The 20,408-nt window shown below is 46.7% G+C and overlaps 1 protein-coding gene across 5 annotated transcripts in view; it reads left to right on the top strand.

Annotated features, from left to right (window-relative positions):
- The first annotated feature begins 7,159 nt into the window (after window positions 1-7,159).
- Window positions 7,160-20,408, top strand: part of DNAI7 (dynein axonemal intermediate chain 7) — an 86,186-nt gene continuing 72,937 nt past the window's right edge. The window contains exons 1-2 of one of the 5 annotated variants that reach the window (XM_082238835.1): window positions 7,160-7,307; window positions 18,370-18,491. In XM_082238835.1, coding sequence (XP_082094961.1) covers window positions 7,256-7,307; window positions 18,370-18,491 — 174 coding nt within the window. In that variant the 5' untranslated portion in view covers window positions 7,160-7,255. Of the gene's footprint in view, window positions 7,308-7,690; window positions 7,848-8,720; window positions 8,839-18,369; window positions 18,492-20,408 lie in introns of those variants that run through there. The other 4 variants (XM_082238836.1, XM_082238837.1, XM_082238833.1 and 1 more) reach the window with 4 other exon arrangements.

Here is a 20,408-nt window from a genome sequence, read left to right as displayed (position 1 = left end):
ATTATTTATACCCTGCCCAGAAATATTTTGTTCTTCTGCAGAACTTGGGGCTGGAGTCTCCAGGAAGGACCAGGGCAGACCTCAGTCTGAAACCCTGTCCCGCTACTGCTGGTTGCTGTAGACAATACAGTGGTACCTCGCGTTAAGATCTTAATTCGTTCCGGAGGTCTGTTCTTAACCTGAAACTGTTCTTAATCTGAGGTACCACTTTAGCTAATGGGGCCTCCTGCTGCTGCCGTGCCACCGCCGTGCGATTTCTGTTCTCATCCTGAAGCAAAGTTCTTAACCTGAGGTACTACAGTGGTACCTTTGGTTACTGACGCTTCAAGTTACAGACGCTTCAGGTTACAGACTCCGCTAACCCAGAAATAGTACCTCGGGTTAAGAACTTTGTTTCAGGATGAGAACAGAAATCGTGCAGCAGCGGCATGGCAGCAACAGGAGGCCCTATTAGCTAAGGTGGTGCTTCAGGTTAAGAACAGTTTCAAGTTAAGAACGGACCTCCGGAACGAATTAAGTACTTAACCCGAGGTACCACTGTATTTCTTGGTTAGCGGAGTCTGTAACCTGAAGCGTCTGTAACCTGAGGTACCACTGTACTGACCTAGATAGACCAATAGTCTATCTCAGTGTACGGTTGCTTCCAGACCCTCCAAGTGCCCCTATTTTCCAGGGACAGTTTTGGATTTACAGAAGCCGTCCCAGTTTCTGGTTTGATCCCTGACTGTCCTGCTTTTCCTCAGGATGTTCCTATCTTCAACCGAGAAATGTTGGAGGGTATGGAGTTATCTGACCTCCCAAGCCATCTGAATGCAGCCTGTATAGGGAAGTTTTTTAAATGTTTAATGTTTTATTAGATTTTTATATATGTTGGATGCCATCCAGAGTCAGATGGGCAGGGAATAATAATAATACAGCGGTGCCTCGCAAGACGAAAAGAATCCGTTCTGTGATTCTCTTCGTCTAGCGGTTTTTTCGTCTTGCGAAGCAAGCCCATTGAAGGATTAGCGGATTAGCGCTATTAGCGGCTTATCTGCTGATCGGATCAGCTGATAAGCGGCTTAGCGGCTTAGAAAAAGGGGGGGTGGAAAGGAAAAAAAAACTAGCAGGAACTCGCAAGACATTGTCGTCTTGCGAAGCAAGCCCATAGGAAATTCGTTTTGCGAAGCACCTCCAAAATGGAAAACTATTTTGTCTAGCGAGTTTTCCATCTTGCGAGGCATTTGTCTTGCGGGGCACCACAATAATAATAATAATAATAATAATAATAATAATAATAATAATAATAATAATAATGTAGGACGTCCTTGTTTTCATCAGAGAAATGTTGGAGGGTATGAGCTTCCTACATTCCTGTATCTGCTAATCAGAGAGTAGGAATGTGTATCCAAACACATTTGGATACTGGAATCTCACAGCTAATGCATTCCCAAGAGGTGACTGTCTTGCCTCTGCTCGAGTGTCACCTTTAGTTTGGCTCCAGGTGTGTAGCAAACAGAGCCTTATCTTGCTCCTGCAACTATGGGAAAGAGGCCAAAGGCGTCATCATGTGGAATCCTGTGCCTTTCTCCCTCATCATTTCTTCCAATGAGGTGGGGATTCTGTAAAGCATTCTGTAAAGGCCTGAGCGTCTTTCCATCGCTTATTAAGACCAGGCTTATGTGAGTTCTGCTTTGCCCTAAATAACATCGACATTTTCTGATTATGCAGCTTTCTCTAGATACAGCTTTCAGTATAAGGCAGCTTTCTATGTTCCTAGGTTCCCTATTCCTGTTTTATATCCTAAACCAAGGAGCATTCATATTTAGGATTTTGTTGTTTACTGAGACATTTTATTTACATGCATACAAACATTAATCAGACACAGTCTTTAAGTGCCTGTGCACATACTCATGTTTGGGGGGTGGTAATAAGGAAGGAAGGAAGGAAGGAAGGAAGGAAGGAAGGAAGGAAGGAAAGGAAGGAAGGAAGGAAGGAAGGAAGGAAGGAAGGAAGGAAGGAAGGGATAAGGTGAGGGAAAATTTCAGAATACAAAGCAAAACGAAACTGTATGTAACTTGTAGTCAACAGGAGTAGTTCTGTTAGTCTGTTGCAGTAAAAACCGGGATCTTAAAGATGAGGATTTTTCATCAATATTCACAGGGTAAGAACAGCTGCAGATCAAAGGGAATCTTGCCAGTCCAAAGTTTCAACATTTAAGTGTGCGAAATCACAGAGTGAGTGTTCCCTCGATTCGTTTTTATACCCTAGGAACCCCCAGGTTCCCAAATCTCAAGCAAAGCCCTGGGTGTAGGGGATATTTTTGGGGGCAGAGGAGCCACGTTACCCTTGTGGAAAGCTGTCAGGGGCCGCATTCCAAAAGTGGCCAGGGCCAGTTCAGTTGCATACCCTTAACAGACAGATATAATCGCACACACAATCTCTCTCTCACGCACCCACAGACTGTATGCCAGTAGTATGGTGTAATATTGGGCTGAGCCCAGGAGATGCTAGTAGGCTGGTCCAAATAGCCTGCGGGCTGCTGGTTCACTGCCCTGGTTTATAACTTCAAAGCTTGCTCAAGATCCGACACGAGTTCAGGAGGCATGGATACAACATGAGCTAAAGCTCCAAAATGCCCTGTTATGTGTTTATATTTGCCATTGAACTCGGTTGGGAAAGTTGCAGAGTTAAGTGCTCAGTATGATAATTTTTTCCTCTGACTTTAATGACCAACTTAAGGTGAGGATGCCAGGATCAGACCGGGAATCCCTAAAGAAAAGGCTATCTGAAAGTATAAAGATAGAAGTAATCTACATTAGACACAACAACTTAGTAAGAGTAAAAATTTCGAGGTCTTAGAACAAAGGAAGGAAGTCAATATGTACATATGTATGTAATGACTAGATTAGAATGAAGATATGGTTTTTATTTGTAGATGTGTGGGTTTTTTTGTTTCTTTTGTGTTTTTTTCTTGTTTGTATAGTTTTATTTTGGATTCAGTGTTTGTAATTTTTGTTTTAATTTTGCATTGAAAATAAAAAAATATATAAAAAAGAAAAGGCTTTCTGCTCTTCCCAATTCAGGACTACCCTACAGAGGTAATTTACTATGGGTGGAAAAGACAAAATCAAAACAGTCTGCCCCGATTCTCCTGGCTTCTTTGACGTCAGGGAGTTTTTGACATTGTGCTGTGGTATGTTGGTTTGCTAGACATCCATGGAAAAAGAAGACTTGCGTGCGCATCGATCTTCGTAATAGTTCCACTGAGCATTTGTGACATATGGACAAATTGCCACTGCAAGGCCTGCCACCCCGTAAACACTGCCTGAAGAATTGAGCTTTGGGAAGTTACAAGCATCTCGTTGCCAAAGAAGAGCATGGAGGACATTACTGGTAATCTGGAAAATAGTAGAATCAAGGGAATACAAGTGGGCTCTTTCCTGCATTTGCAGAGGTTGGACTAGATGGCCACAGAGACCCTTCCAATGCTACAAGTCTCTGATTCTATGATTCACCTCCTAACAAGCGTGCTCCTTTCCAGTGTTCCAGCTGTGCCTTCTTCCAGGACACAACAGGGCAGACCTTTTGCCACACTGGCAAAAAGGGGCTGGTGGGAGTTGTAGTTCAAAACATCTGTAAAGCACCACACTGGCAAAAAGGCTGCGATAAAAGGCTGTAAGGGGCTGTAGCTGTCCAGTTTACTCCCTGCACCCTTTCCTAAGTTTTCCACTTTATTTTTCCCGTTGACACTTAACATCCCACGCTTCAACCTTTGTTTGGGAATTGTAGCTCTGCGAGGGGTCTCCTAACAACACTTGGCACACTTAAACTACAGTTCCCAGGATTCTTTGCCGGTTCAAAGTGTTACAAGAGTGCTTTAAATGTTTGGTGTGGATGCAATTTTAGGCTGGTTTCTCTCTCTCTCCTTTTCTGGAGGAGAAAGAGGCCCACATTTCCCCCCATTTTTAAAGTTTTCCAGGTTGGTTGGTTGGTTATTTAATTTCTGTACCACTTAATATATTAACAATATCTGTAAGCAGCGTATAAAAAACCCGAAAGCAACGGCAGTTTAAACAAAACATTACAAAAACACACCATTACATATAAAAATGTTGCATTAATACAAAGTTACAGGTATATATATATATATATATATACCATATTTTCCGCTGTATAAGACGCACCAGATCACAAGACGCACCTAGTTTTTGGAGGAGGAAAACAAGAAAAAAAATATTCTGAATCTCAGAAGCCAGAACAACAAGAGGGATCGCTATGCAGTGAAATCAGCGATCCCTCTTGCTGTTCTGGCTTCTGGGATAGCCGCGCAGCCTGCATTCGCTCCATAAGACGCACACACATTTCCCCTTACTTTTTAGAAGGGAAAAAGTGAGCCTTATAGAGCAAAAAATATGGTGTGTGTGTGTGTGTGTGTGTGTGTGTGTGTATATATATATATATATATATATATATATATATATATGCAGGTTTTGGTGTCTTCGGGTGTCTTCCCGTGTAAGAGTCGGGGTGTCTGGGCGACGTTTCGACGAGGTCTCACTCGTCATCTTCAGGCTGGTGCTTTCGGCTTCTTGTTACTGGAACAGAGCAGAATTTGGTGTTTGATAGCCAATATCCTCAGAAACCCAAAAGACAAAATCCAGCTCGAAAACCAAGGGGTCTATGAAATACCCTGCAAAGTCTGCCCAGCCACGTACATTGGACAAACAAACAGACGAATAAATGCACGTATCGCAGAACACAAGAATGCCGTCAAAAAAGAAGAAAAAACTTCCTCTCTTTTCCAACACATGAAAGAAACAGGACACGAAATTAATTTTGCAGATTCCAAATTGCTCTTTAACATGGAACATCACCACAAGAGAATAATCATGGAAGCCATCGAGATAGAGAAACACCCTCACAACATGAACAAGCGTGACGACACGTCCCGCCTGCCTGACATCTGGAAATTAACCCTCCCCACAAAAACCGACACCAGAACCAGAGGCACACAGAACGCCGTCACCAATCAACCACACCAGACCCAAACCCAGACCCTCTCCACAGACATATTACAGACTCCATCCAGTAGCCAAACTATAGTGGCACCTCCGGATGCTGCACCCCCCTGCAATCCCTACACAGATCTGGCTGGCACAAGGCACAAAATTACAGCTCGCCCCTATACACGAAGCCAAGCCAGAGCACAACTAAATGCAGCACAGCCATCTTCTCAGAAAAACTCTTCACAAGCTCAAGAGGTCAAGACACGAAAGCTTTAGCAACTAATCTACACTTAATGACCCACCCAGTGGTATTCAGAATATCACTCATGAAATCACTCAAGATATCCCTCAAGTAATTAAGGAACAAAAGAAGAAAAGGCACACTAATCTAGGAACTTCCTCTCTGCCCAGAACGTTGGAGGCTATACACCACACCCCTCAACAGTATTTATAGGAACTCAAACACCAGATTCTGCTCTGTTCCAGTAACAAGAAGCCGAAAGCACCAGCCTGAAGATGACGAGTGAGACCTCGTCGAAACGTCGCCCAGACACCCCGACTCTTACACGGGAAGACACCCGAAGACACCAAAACCTGCATTCCTGTACCCGTGAAAATCTACGAAAGCAAATATATATATATATATATATATATATATATATATATATATATATATATATATATAATTCATTTTCCTCCTGAAACATCCTTTCTCTCAGCTTCCAAGTTTTCACCTAGGGTCCCCCAAACCCTCTCAGCTAACCCACAGGAGTCCCACAATGAGAAGAAGAACTAGTCTCTCATTCTAGACTTTATTCTTTTATGGGCAGGGCCCAAGGTATACGGCAAACTTCCTCAAATTCGGCCCTCCAGATGTTTTGAGACTACAATTCCCATCATCCCTGACCATTGGGTCCTGCTATCTAGGGCTCATGGGAGTTGTAGGCCAAAAACATCTGGAGGGCTGAGTTTGAGGAAACCTGGTATATGGTACTTCCTCGGGCTGCTCACAGCTGCTACCCATTCAGCTGCCCTTTTCTCACCCAGTTCTAGGTACAGCAGGTTTACGGAGTTTCCCAGGGGGTTAGGATGGGAAAAGTCCCCCCCACAGCTGTTTCTGCAACCTCTCCTCCTTCAACCATGTAAATACCTCCCTCTTGATTCTCAGTGAACCCATTTTGGCAGCAACCCTGCCAGCACTTGCAGTCTGCGTTTGCTATTAGAAGGAATTACGCATTTAAATTAAACACTGCTCCACAGAGCAGCATCAAAAAGACAGGTCCCTGCCCCGAGGCACTTGCAATCCCGCAATCCCAAGAGGGAGGACAGAGGGATGGAGGAAATTGAAGGGAGGGAGAGAACACACATTGTATTCAGGACATAGAATTGTAGAGTTGGAAGGGGGAACCCAAGCACCATTTAGACTAACCTGCTTCAATGCAGGAATCGCTGCTAATATTTGCAACTTATTTATTAAATTCATTAGCCACTTTTCTGTTCAGGTGGGTGACCTATATACAATAAAAACAGCGATTCATCTTTACAAATGTCATTTCATTGTGCTTTTTACATTTTGCAAGCTACTCTGGGAATGACATTGAAGAGCTGGGATTGTGGGTGTAACACTTAAAATTATGGGAGAATTCTCAAGAAATCACCACTGGCTAAATTCCATCTCCTCCCCCTACAAACCCCAATTGCTGAAACAGGAGGGGGAAAAAACAACAAACAGATCTTGAGAGGCACAATTGCTAGATTGCAATGCTGGAAATCCCTCTCTCTGTACCCTTCAGGCAATCTTACACATCCCTACTTTGAAGTAAACCAAACCCAAGGGGGCTTACTTCCAAGACATTTTGATAAGAGCGAGGGGCTGCCGTTCCAATCGGGGCTCTCCACCCCAAACCCATTTGCTGCTTTCAAAAAGAAAACAAAGAGAGCATTAGGATGCACCATTTGTTATGAACACCAAGACAAATCAGTAAGTCTTGGCAGGTAAAGCCCTGGGATTTGGTGCAATTTTCCAAGGCATGCCAAGCGACTTGCTGCAGGCAGCCAGCTAGCTAAATAGGTAGGCTGCACTTACGAAACACCTTTGCAACCCATTACAGCCTAATACACAAACACACAACACAGCTGACTGCACCGCATACATAGGTACACACAGATCAAGATTTTGTAACACGCCCTTCTTCCTCCTCACCAGCCAATAACAGAGTAGGTGCCTGTTATTTTGGAACCTGCCTTGGGCAGAGAAGTTGAATTGTATGTACGTCCTGGAAACAGCAAAAGCAGGAAGGGCTGGAGACAGAGAGAGGGGTAAGAGGGTTGTGTTTGTGTGTGTATGGGGAGGGGGGGACCGTGTACAAAGGGGGGAGGATATTTGGGGGCAGTGGACGGGGTCCCCACTGTATAATTATCCTGCCCCCCCAATGTATTTTGAAAGGCCTAATGCTTCATTAATGACTACTGGCTGTTAAAACCAAGGGGTGGTGGTAGTTATTCCAGAAGTATTAATTCAGAGTATTTTTTTTAAGAAGTGGCATTATGCTTCATCATTTATGTAACGCATAAAACACTGACGTTGTAATTCATTCGTCTGTTTGTAAATCCAGTTCCGGATCGCCTTATTGGTTTTATGGTGTATATATTGTGTTTGATCAGCATCCCTTTGGCTCATCGGATTTTGTAGGATAATTATCGGAGTTCTGTGCAGCGGTCCGAAATGCTTTACAGGGTGATGTAAATGGATCTCGCATACGATCAGTTTCAATTCTGCATGGCTGTCACATTTCTCGGCAAAAGGGAAGAGGGGAAAACCACACACGCTCCATCCTTACCTCGTGTGACTTGTTCCTGGTACGTTTTCGCGTCATTTATAGTTTCCACAGCATTTAAAGGTAACTGTTTTGTTATTTACATCATCTTGACAGATCGCCACTTTATTCACCAACACGGCATGCTCCTCCCATAGACAAACGTACTTTACAGTCTTTTTAAAAACCCCAATAACCTGCTTCCCGGGTGATTTTTGGTGCCTTCAGGCCGTCGTTCATCCGCCGTGATTTATTTTGCCACCGTCTTTTATTAATAATGACAGGTCGGGATTCTTTTCATTTTGATAACCCACCGCTAAAAAAACGAAACAAAAACCCCACAACCATCACCTGCCCAGTTCAAAGCAGCTGCATTTTTATTTTTATTTTTTTAAAAACGCATTTTAGAAGTGCCAACTCGCCAGTCTGTGCGTGTTTACTTGGAAGCAAGCCACCCCCTCCGCCCCGCCCCGGAGCTCAGCGGGTACTGGGAGGGCAGCGCGGAACCTGCTGCAGCGTGCCTATCAATTACTGTAAAAAAATAAAAATATTTTTTATATATATATATATATATATCAATCCCTCCTTGCTGCAAGCCCGGTTTGCAACGCACGCTTACTCGGATGCAAAACCCCCGTGCGTGCAATGGAGGCTTGCTTTGCTCCCAAGGAAGCGTGCAAACGGTTGGCAGAGCTCCGCCGTTTTATATAACCGGGTCTGGTGCATCTACACGGCGCGCGGCTGCTGCAGCTGCGCGAGGGAGAAGCGAATCTTGCAGCAAGAATCCCGGGCTGCGGCTCCTCTCCAGCCCCGCCCACTCCTCCTCCTCGCCCCGCCCACTCCTGCTCTGCCTGCTCAGGCCGCCGAATCGAGCTGCCGAGGGTATCGATGGCTCCCTCTCTCTCACACTCTCTTTTTTAAAGCGCACCCCTTCATCCTCTTCTCGGCGCTCGGCAGCGCCAGCCCCGGCTCCGGCCATTTCGCGCAGCGGCGGCGGCGCCTCCGGAGAGACCCGGGAGGAGGAGGAAGAGGAGGTAGGTGCTCCCCAAGGGGCTGGGTGGGGGGTGCCTTCTCCAGAGGAAGCCCCGGGACCTATTTGCACCCCGCGGGAAAGTGACCCGGGGTTCAGGGGCGCCTCCCACTTCTCCCCCCCCCAGCCGCTTCTGCCCCGGGACTTAGTGGCAGCCGCGCCTTGAGAAGCCTCGCCTTTCTCTGCCCCGGGACCTAGTGGCATCCCGGGATGAGCCCCTGTCCCAGGTCTACTGGCACTGATTCGGGGGTTTAGCCGCCTCCCGCCCAGCTGGCTCTGCCCCGGGACTTGGTGGGCAGCCCTTGCCCTGGGACTTAGTGGGAGCCCCTGCCCGCTCCTGACCCGGGACTTAGTGGGCAGCCCCTGCCCGCCCCTGACCTGGGACTTAGTGGGCAGCCCTGCCCGCGACTTAGTGGGGAGCCCCTGCCCGGGGACTTAGTGGAAGCCCCTGCCTGCCCCGGGACTTAGTGGGCAGCCCCTGCCCGCCCCTGCCCCGGGACTTAGTGGGCAGCCCCTGCCCGCGACTTAGTGGGAGCCCCTGCCCGCCCCTGCCCCGGGACTTAGTGGGCAGCCCCTGACCCGCGACTTAGTGGGGAGCCCCTGCCCGGGGACTTAGTGGAAGCCCTCCCCCTTCGGCCGCCTCTGCCCCGGGACTTAGTGGGCAGCCGCGCCTTCAAAAGCTTCGCCTTTCTCTGCCCCGGGACCTAGTGGCATCCCGGGATGAGCCCCTGCCCCAGGTCTACTGGCACTGATTCGGGGGTTCAGCCGCCTCCCGCCCAGCTGGCTCTGCCCCGGGAGCTAGTGGTATGAAGAAGCCCCCCACCCCCATTCGCCTCTGCTCCGGGACTTAGTAGCCCCCGCGAGAAACAGCCGCGCCCTCTCCCGGCGTTGGGACTCGGTGGGCTCCCCGTGCGAAGAAGCCCCCGAAGCCAGCCGCTTCTGCCCCCGGACCTAGTGGCATGCTGCTGCCGCCCGCGCCCTTTCACTTGGGTCTTTCCCCTCCCTGCTCTGCTTGTCCTTCATTGCGGGGCTTCTCCATCCCCTCCCCTCGTCCGTCTTCGAAGGAAATAAACGCGGGGGGGGGGGGGAGAGGAGAAAATGAATGAAAATGGGGGGGGGGACACACACACACACGCGCGCGCGCGCGATGGTGACTCTTCCTTGGTTCAAAATGGCAAAAATGGAAACATTCAAAAAGTTAGACATCTTTTCCTTCTCTCCTCCTTCCTCCTCCCCCTCTCCACTGCAAAGTCTTTCCTGGTGGTTCAACTTTCCGGAGAGTCATTCCGGCTCCCATATAGGGCGGCGGGGATACTTTTTGAGTGTGTTTTTGGTGGGGTGTCTGCCTTCCTTCCCCGCCACCCCTTGAAGGAAGTAAGGAAGGGGACATTCCTGCCCCTTCCATCCTGGATGCGCCCCACTTCCTCCTCATCCCTCCCGGACATTGTTCCTCTCCTGCGTGGGATCCCCCTTCCTGGAAAATCTGCCTTCCATTTCCCCCCTTGGGGGGCAGTATTTTGCAAATATTCCTTTTGTGCTTCTGCCTGCTCTAATCTGTCGGAACCTTCATGCTTGCTATGTACATCCAATGAGATTTTATGTAGTCTCTTAGGTCCATCGGGAAAGGAGAGAGACCCTCCTGATACCTCAGGGATAGGGGGTCTTTTTGATCTTAAGGCATGAGATTCTTAATCTCAGGGCCATGGGTTCGAGTGGCTGCGGAACCCAGCCAGATGAGTGGGGTATAAATAATAAAATTGTTGTTGTTGATGAGCGGGATATAAATAATAAAGTTGTTGTTGATGAGTGGGGTATAAATAATAAAGTTGTTGTTGATGAGCGGGATATAAATAATAAAGTTGTTGTTGATAAGCGGGATATAAATAATAAAGTTGTTGTTGATGAGCGGGATATAAATAATAAAGTTGTTGATGAGCGGGGTATAAATAATAAAGTTGTTGTTGATGAGCAGGATATAAATAATAAAGTTGTTGTTGATGAGTGGGATATAAATAATAAAGTTGCTGTTGTTGTTCTTGTTGTTGTTACTATTATTTGAGCCTCAGGTTAGGCAAAAGGTTCCTTCATTGCAGGGGGTTGGACCGGATGATCCCGGGGGTCCTTTCCAACTGTATAATTCCATTGTGGGTGGAGTAACAGACAAAAGTGGGTGGGGCCAGAGGCAAAAGGGGGCGGGGCTGCCTTATACTCCACAAGCCCATTTGGCTGAGTGTCCTCTGCACTGACTGGCAGCTGTTCCCCAGCGTATCAGGCAGGGGTCTCTATTAGCCCCTACCTGGAGATGCCTGGGATTGAGCCCAGATCTTCTACCTGCAAAACCACTGAGAGATGAATATGAGCAAATATTGAAGATGAGGAGTTTAAACTTTAAACCAAATGAAACTTTTGTTTTCTATACAGTGGTGCCTTGGTTCTCAAACGCCTTGGTACTCAAACAACTTGGAACCCAAACACTGCAAACCCGGAAGTAAGTGTTCCGGTTTGCGAACATTTTGAGTGTTACGCTTCCGTTTTGAGTGTTACGCTGAGGTCTGTCTGTTTTTGCTCTTTATTTTGCGTTTTTGCGGCTCTTTTTTGTTTTGTTTTGCTGACTGTGTGGAACCCAGTTCAACTACTGATTGATTGTGTGACTGCAGCACATTGTTTATTACTTCCATTTTATGGATCTATGATCTTGTTAGATAGTAAAATTCATGTTACGCTATTGTTTTAGGGGTTGTTTTTAAAAGTCTGGAACCGATTAATCCATTTTGCATTACTTTCTATGGGAAAGCGTGCCTTGGTTTTGGAACGCTTTGGTTTTGGAACGGACTTCCGGAACAGTTTAAGTTTGAGAACCAAGGTACTACTGTATTGGGCAACTCTAGATGCCGAGTAGTACTGAATACCTTGTGGATGTGCCATTTCCCTGTTCTTGTGGCGAGTGGCCTGCCTGCCGCTTGCTGTAACCAGAGTATGCAGGGTGGCAAAGTTTTTTGCGGAGTCCCTGTGGTTCACATTGGAGAGGTCCTGAGTGCTGGATATGCAGAAATGGCCATATTGCCAGTGGGGGAATTCCTGAGAGGTTAAAACTTCCCACCACCCTGTCCGTAGATGGCTTCTGTAATGTTTATTAACGTTCTGTAACGATTACCGTATTTTTCGCTCTATAACACGCACCAGACTATAACACGCACGTAGTTTTTAGAGGAGGAAAACAAGAAAAAAAATATTCTAAACGAAATAGTAGATATATGATTTTTGTGGTTCATGCTGTGGCCACAGACATGTGATCTGACAGTGAGTTTGGAGTAGCCCAATGCAAAAATCCTGAGGATCCATGTGGATCCATGCTTTGTAACCATGGAGGAGGGAAGGAAGGGGAACCATAGATCCTCTGCTCACGACTGCAGCAGATCCCCGCCACCCACAGGCATTCGCTCCATAACACGCACAGACATTTCCCCTTACTTTCTAGGAGGAAAAAAGTGAGTGTTATGGTGCAAAAAATACGGTATTTCCTATTTTTTAAATGTGGCAAGCTCGGCTAGGATAAAGTATAATCCGGCAAAGGCTTTGTTCGTTCTTTCTCTAAGCAGCTCAGCCTGGTGAAAAATGTCTGTGTAGCTCTAAAGCTCACCTGTGGTATTTTAAAAGTCTGGCTCACGCAAGAAAAGACCCTGTCTCATTGCATAGACATCGTGTCAACTGGGTTTGGATGTGTTTGTTGTGACAGCTCCAGTCCTTGCACCTTCCAAAGGCTGCTGGATGTGGTTGTGGAACCTTTGAGAATTGTAGAGTTGGAAGGGACCCTGACGGTCATCTATCCCAACCCCTTGCACTGCAGGAACCTCAGCCAACGCATTCTAGAGTTGCAGGGATGGAGGGAACTTATGACCCTTTTAGATGCCCGTTGGACTCTAGCTCCCATCATCCCTGGTGACCAAGATGAACTTTAGCCAAGTGGAGAGTGTCGTATTAAGCTACCCTTGTTCTATCATAAAGGTGTTTTTCAGCACTACTAACATTTTCTACCAATTCTTACGGTGTCTCTTGAGGTTTTGGACCACAACTCTCATCCCAGCTGCCATGCCCAATAGTCAGCCGTAATCACACATGTTGAAATGTTTTTGGATGTGGATTTTTATATGGATGCAGATGAATGTGGAACGGTCACGAAGAGATCAGTTATGATGGGCAACTTCCCCTGAAAAATGCTTTGCCTGCTGGTACCTATTTTCTCTTTCTTCGTAAAGATTCAAAGGAATACAGTGGTACCTCGGGTTAAGTACTTAATTTGTTCCGGAGGTCCGTACTTAACCTGAAACTGTTCTTAACCTGAAGCACCACTTTAGCTAATGGGGCCTCCTGCTGCTGCCGCGCACCAGAGCACGATTTCTGTTCTCATCCTGAAGCAAAGTTCTTAACCCGAAGCACTATTTCTGGCTTAGTGGAGTGTGTAACCTGAAGCGTATGTAACCTGAAGCGTATGTAACCCGAGGTACCACTGTATAGGGTTGTATTGGGGCCATGTTGTCCATGCAGAGGTCAAGCTGAGGCTCAGCAGGTCTGCTTAGTGCACAGGTGAGCTGGCTGCACACCTTGCAACATGCGCCAGAATTCTCTGCAACTCCATCAAGAGTTTTATCTGGCAGGCAAGTCCAAAGCAGAAACGGTTCCTTGAAGGCTGAAAAACTGAAAAGCACTTGGCTGGTATCTTCAAGTTTGGAAGTGAGAAACATCGACTCTAATCCCAGTTTATCCCGTATTGGCTTTGGGGAAGCGGCAGCCGCAATGTGTTTCCGCCTAACCTACGTCACGTAATCTGTTATGAATTTATTAAAAGCTCTGCTGAGTAAGTTTTATCAGTTTGATGAAGAAAGAAAATAGGATGTTTTTCTCTGTTAGATTAGCATCTGAACCAAGTAATATGGAACTTGTGACTTTCATTTAATTTCAGCAGGCGCTGCATCATAATAATGATGTGTTTCTCAAGTTCAAAGTACAAGAAAAGTCCCTCTTTGGTATATATTGGCTCATAAATTACCTAACTAGATAAAAACGGACTTTAATAGGAGAGAACATGACAGCCAACAGCAGCCCTACAATAATATTGTTTGAAGTCGTAAATTTAAAAAGAGGTTTTGCTGGTGCCATCAGAGTAAATGCATTTATTTTTTTTACAGATAAAGCATTCAACATTCAAGTGTTCATGATAAAAAAAAAAATTAAGTAACTTGATAGCAGTTGTGTGCGTGTGTCTCGGTGATAATTTTTGAAAATTGTGTTTTAGTTGTGATGGTGGTCTGATTTACTATAAATTGCTGTGGAATCTTTTCGGTGGAAAGTGTTATACAGCATTATTAGGTATGTAAATAACTCTAAAGTGATTCCTGAACCTGATTCGGTTAGTACACTGGCCTTGGAATCAGGAAACCATGGTTCAGATCCCTCTTACTCACATAGGCCATGGTGGAGCTGTCTTTAGTTAATTTCTGTCGCTTTCGAGGCATTTTGCCAGGGGCTGTGCTTCTGGCCAATGCTCTCAGTACGGCAAGCCCACAACTTATGAACATTTAACTTGTGTGCATTCAGCTTTATGCGCATAGCAACTTTTTTTAAAAAAGGGTATTGGAAAACCGGGCAGGGATCCAGGAAAATTGACTTTGGCAACCCCACCTGCCATTGAACCCATTGTGTTTTGATAATAAGCGATTTTGGCTTAAGGTGTGATCCCTGGAATACAGCCCCTGCGTAAGCTCCAGGCTTGTTGTTTTTGTTGTTTAGTCGTTTAGTCGTGTCCGACTCTTTGTGACCCCATGGACCAGAGCACACCAGGCACTCCTGTCTTCCACTGCCTCCCGCAGTTTGGTCAAACTCATGTTGGTAGCTTCGAGAACACTGTCCAACCATCTCGTCCTCTGTCCTCCCCTTCTCCTTGGGCCCTCCATCTTTCCCAACATCAGGGTCTTTTCCAGGGAGTCTTCTCTTCTCATGAGGTGGCCAAACTCTTGGAGCCTCAGCTTCAAGATCTGTCCTTCCAGTGAGCACTCAGGGCTGATTTCCTTAAGAATGGAGAGGTTTGTTCTTCTTGCAGTCCATGGGACTCTCAAGAGTCTCCTCCAGCACCAGAATTCAAAAGCATCAATTCTTCGACAATCAACCTTCTTTATGGTCCAGCTCTCACTTCCATACATCACTACTGGGAAAACCATAGCTTTAACTATACGGACCTTTGTTGGCAAGGTGATGTCTCTGCTTTTTAAGATGCTGTCTAGGTTTGTCATTGCTTTTCTCCCAAGCTGCAGGCTTACTGTACAACAAATGCCTCTGCTTCTGGCGCCTGATGACATAGAATAATAGAATTGTAGAGTTGGAAGGGACGCCAAGGGTAATCTAGTCCAACCCCCTGCAATGCAGGAATCTCAACAAAAGCATCCCTGACAAATGGTCACCCAACCTCTGCTTAAAAACCTCCAAGGAAGGAGAGAACACCACCTTCCAAGGGAGTCTGTTCCACTGTCAAACAGCTCTTACTGTCAGAAAGTTCTTCCTGATGTTTATTAAGAATCTCCTTTCTTGTAACTTTAAGCCAGGCATAGGCAAACTCGGCCCTCCAGATGTTTTGGGACTACAACTCCCATCATCCCTAGTTAACAGGACCAGTAGTCAGGGATGATGGGGGTTGTAGTCCCAAAACATCTGGAGGGCTGAGTTTGCCCATGCCTGCTTTAAGCCATTCCAAAATAAAATAAAATAAAATGTCAGTGGGACTTGGGGTTGGGGAGAGAGGAGGTTGCTCGCTGTCTCCCTCCCTTAAGTCTTCTGATTCCAAAAGTCCTTGACTTTATCTCCTGAGGAAGGGGAATCTGACACCAGGGTACATTCATGGCAGCCGCTTGGCATCTCCCCCCCAAAAAGGGATGTGAGAGCACATAATCACGTAATATTTGAATGTGCCGATTTATATGTACAGGTTTGGATTTAGGCATCATTTAAATGCCATGCAGTACACCTTGCCATAGTATGTAAGGCTGTGTCTACTGTCTAGATGTCCACAGGTGGTGGGCAGGGTCCCATCTCTCACTCCTTAGTGGATGTCCTAGACTGAACAGCCCACCAAGCAGCGCGTACCTTCAGATAGAGGACTGTCCGCGGTAATGGAGGACACATGGCTGCCCTTACTTCACTGCAGTCTCCCGCAGTAATAACTTTCCTATTATTATTATTATTGTTGTTATTAGTTAGTTGCTGTATCTTGCCCAGGGCAACTAAAAGCGACTTACAACCAAACAGCCAAACAGATTTGTTATGATGTGAAGTGATTTGACTGATGCCATGAATACCAACAGGGGAAGAGAGAAGGTTGCTGCTCTCTTCTTCCCTTGGCACTTGTTGGCCCAGTAATTTTTGGACACTAAATGTATTTATGGAATGGTAAAGGTAAAGGTAAAGGGACCCCTGACAGTTAAGTCCAGTGTCGAACGGCGCTTATCTCGCTTTACAGGCCAAGGGAGCCGGCGTTTGCCCGCTCCGCAGACAGTTTTTCTGGGTTATGTGGCCAGCATGACTAAGCCGCTTCTGGCGCATGGAACCAGAGCAGTGCATGGAAACGCCGTTTACCTTCCCGCCAGAGCGGTACCTATTAATCTACTTTCATTTTTGGTGTACTTTCAAACTGATAGGTTGGCAGGAGCTGGGACAGAGCAATGGGAACTCACCCCGTCGTGGGGATTCAAACAGCCTACCTTCCTATCGGCAAGCCTAGGAGGCTCAGTGGTTTAGATCACAGCACGTCCCTTATGGAATTTTAGGGATGGTGATTTAACTTCTCCTGAATAGATCTGGAAAAATACTTGAAGGTGGTCAGTTATATACGTGGAATCTTCAAGCAATTTTTCCCCTCTGCAAGGAACTTGAATTCCTGCTAGCCCTTCTTTTTGGATGTGTTTGAAGCACAACTCTCGCATTGTCTGATCTGCTGTGGCATTGTTGCCCCAACATGCTCATTGGCGTAGTGAGATGACCAAAACTTGAGTATTTGTGTCACTTGGCTGTTGCCTTTGGAGGTCATCTGAATGAATGGCGGCAATTTGGCCAAAGCTATACAGTGCCACCTGCCAGTTACTTTGATCTCCACTACTGAGACGGTTGAATTTTCAGTTGTACATGCCATTTTTAATGAGATTGAGTGTGGCAGGATGGCAAACACTCTTTTGAACGCTGCTGGTCATACAGTGGTACCTCGGGCTAAGTACTTAATTTGTTCTGGAGGTCCATTCTTAACCTGAAACAGTTCTTAACCTGAAGCACTACTTTAGCTAATGGGGCCTCCCACTACTGCCGCGCTGCCAGAGCACGATTTCTGTTCTCATCCTGAAGCAAAGTTCTTAACCCGAGGTACTATTTCTGGGTTAGAGGAGTCTGTAACCTGAAGCGTATGTAACCTGAGGTACCACTGTATGTACAGAATGTGCCATGTGTGTGCATGCTCTGAATATTCTAATTTTGCATTGTGAATCTCATGCTTTACTGGCTGAGCTAAAGGAATGGTAGTCGAGTTTAGTGAGCCCTTTGGTCTGGAATTCTGTTCCGTATTTATTTACTCAAATTATGTGAGAAATAGCTTAGCCGTATATAGTAAAAAGAACATTGCTGTGGCTTCACCCCACTAGGTGAACCACTCCTACGTTCAGATACATGAGACTGGGAGCAGCATGGTGTGTATGAGGGTATCAGAAATAACCGAAATGCAAAAAGTCCAGTCAGAGACCAGCTTAGCTGTACATTACGGCTGGACGATATGTTGATAAATCGTCCAAAACTGGTTTCAAGTCCATATTGTAATATGAGTTTCATAATTTTTGACCTGGCAATATATCGTAAATCATGGCGTGTGTGTTTGTGTGCTTTGCAAAAATCACGATGCAGGAAAAACCGTGAAGCTGGCCAATGCCTTATTTCAGACTTGGTGATATATCAGTATATCACAATGTTTAGCTGGTGATATATTGTGATGTTGAAAACCAGATATTGCCCATCCCTACTGTACAACCCTAAAAGCAAAATAATTGCAATGGCCGATTAAACAAGGTGACGAAAGAAACATCCCAGCATTGGTGGTGTAAGGAGTGCAATCAAAAATCCACAATCTCGATTCAAGACCCAGCTGACATAATACATAACTGCCTGATGAATTGCAGTTCAGCCCCCTGGTGTTTCCTTTTGAAGTTATTTTGTTCTAGGGTGGTTAAATGCAAGGTTGGTTGGAGAGTGTCTTGGTATACAGAGATGCCCTCCTGGTTTCTGGAATATTGCCATTTCCGACGTTGGATTTGGAAAACGAAGCCATGCAAAGCTTTGCTTATTTGACGGCAGCATCCATTTCTTGTGGTTTCTGTGTCTTTGGAACTGCAAATAAAGGCAACAAGAAGAGTTACCTGTAGCCAAAGGTTCCATTTTATTCAATTTTATTTTATTATTCATTTTATTATTCCATTGAATAAAGCTGATATTTCTGCTTCATCTTCAACAGGCCTGCAGAAGATGACGGAATACAAGCTGGTCGTTGTTGGAGCTGGTGGTGTGGGCAAGAGTGCGCTGACGATACAGCTGATTCAGAACCATTTCGTAGATGAATACGACCCTACCATAGAGGTAAATGATTTCCTAATAAGTGAATAAGAGACTGCAAGGCAATGCAGGAATCTTGTTTTCTCCTTTTCCATCTTGACTGGCCTCTCCTAGGATGCATTTAGCTCTTGGGTTTTGCATATGTTCATAACGATAACAGAGATAAAGGATTAACCCCCTTTTTATTTTTATTTTTTATAAAAATTTTATTGGTTTTTCACAATTTTTATAAACACAAACATTACACAGTACAAACAATGCCCAAGAGAAAGGCCGATTAACCCCCTTTTTAACCTTTAACCGTCTATTAATTCTTCACGACTCTCTGTCAAAGGTGGATTGTCAATGTTCCTCTAGGCATGGAGCTGTTCTGTGTTCATGCTATTCACAGACTTGGGCCCATTCATTTCAATGACTCTGCTCTTGGTATAACTTAGTTCCCTAACCACCCATGGACTGTGGGAGTGATCTGGCAAAAGCCACTGGAGGAGGTGGATTTTCTCACTGGCTGACTTGCAGGGGACAAAAATGGTTTAACCCAGCAGCCTTCTTCCTTGAGTTGTGGAATTTCCCAAAACAGCTTCCGTGAGCAATGGGAGTGCTCCCAGCAAATATAGGGTGGAAGATTAAGGGACGGGTCCCCAAATGCATGTTAAAAGTGTGTTCCTGGATCTGGAATGCATGCCTGATGTAGAGCACTGGTCTTCAGCAGGTGGGTGGGGACCCAGTACTGGGGCATGTGGGGTCTAAGGTAAAGGTAAAGGGGACCCCTGACCATTAGGTCCAGTCGTGGCCGACTCTGGGGTTGTGGCGCTCATCTCACTTTATTGGCCGAGGGAGCCGGCGTACAGCTTCCTGCATGACTAAGCCACTTCTGGCGAACCAGAGCAGCGCACGGAAACGCTGTTTACCTTCACGCTGGAGCGGTACCTATTTATCTACTCACACTTTGACGTGCTTTCGAACTGCTAGGTGGGCAGGAGATGTGGGGTTCTAGTGTGGTGCAATGGGTCAGCGCGTCTGGTTGTTAACCAGAAGGTTGGTGGTTTGAGCCCCAGCCCCAGAGATGGCTGTGTGCAGGATCCCTGCATTGAGAGGGGTTGGACCAGATTACACTTGGGGTCCCTTCCAACTCTATAATTCTATGAGTATTGCTTGCTGGTTGGTTTGTAAGTTGCGTTTGGCTGCCCCGGGCGACATAAAACGACTGACAAATTTAATAAACAAATAACAAACTGTATATACTCGAGTATAAGCCGATGTTTTCAGCACATTTTTTAATGCTGAAAAAAGCCCCCCTCGGCTTATACTCGAGTGAGGCAGCGGGATGAGCGGCCCGAAAGGAGCCCTTTCTTGCCGGTGGTCCTGCTGCTGGCCGCCTCTCGCAACGGCAGGCACAGGAGCTGCAGCTGGGAGAGGCACTGCGCTGTGCTGTTCCTCTCCCACGGGCACTGCGCTGCGCTGTTCCTCTCCCACGGGCACTGCTCTGCGCTGTTCCTCTCCCACGGGCGCAGCGCTGCGCTGTTCCTCTCCCACGGGCACTGCGCTGCGCTGTTCCTCTCCCACGGGCACTGCGCTGCGCTGTTCCTCTCCCACGGGCACTGCACTTCGCTGTTCCTCTCCCACGGGCGCTGCACTGTTCCTCTCCCACGGGCGCTGCCCTGTTCCTCTCCCACGGGCGCAGCGCTGTTCCTCTCCCACGGGCACTGCACTGCGCTGTTCCTCTCCCACGGGCGCTGCGCTGTTCCTCTCCCACGGGCACTGCGCTGCGCTGCTCCTCTCCCACGGGCGCTGCGCTGTTCCTCTCCCACGGGCACTGCACTGCACTGCTCCTCTCCCACGGGCACTGCACTGCGCTGTTCCTCTCCCACGGGCACTGCGCTGTTCCTCTCCCACGGGCACTGCGCTGCACTGTTCCTCTCCCACGGGCACTGCGCTGCG

This window comes from Podarcis vaucheri (genome assembly GCF_965113315.1).
Source record: "Podarcis vaucheri genome assembly, chromosome: 10".
NCBI classification, from domain to species: domain Eukaryota; kingdom Metazoa; phylum Chordata; class Lepidosauria; order Squamata; family Lacertidae; genus Podarcis; species Podarcis vaucheri.
This window is presented reverse-complemented; position numbering and strand designations above follow the sequence as displayed.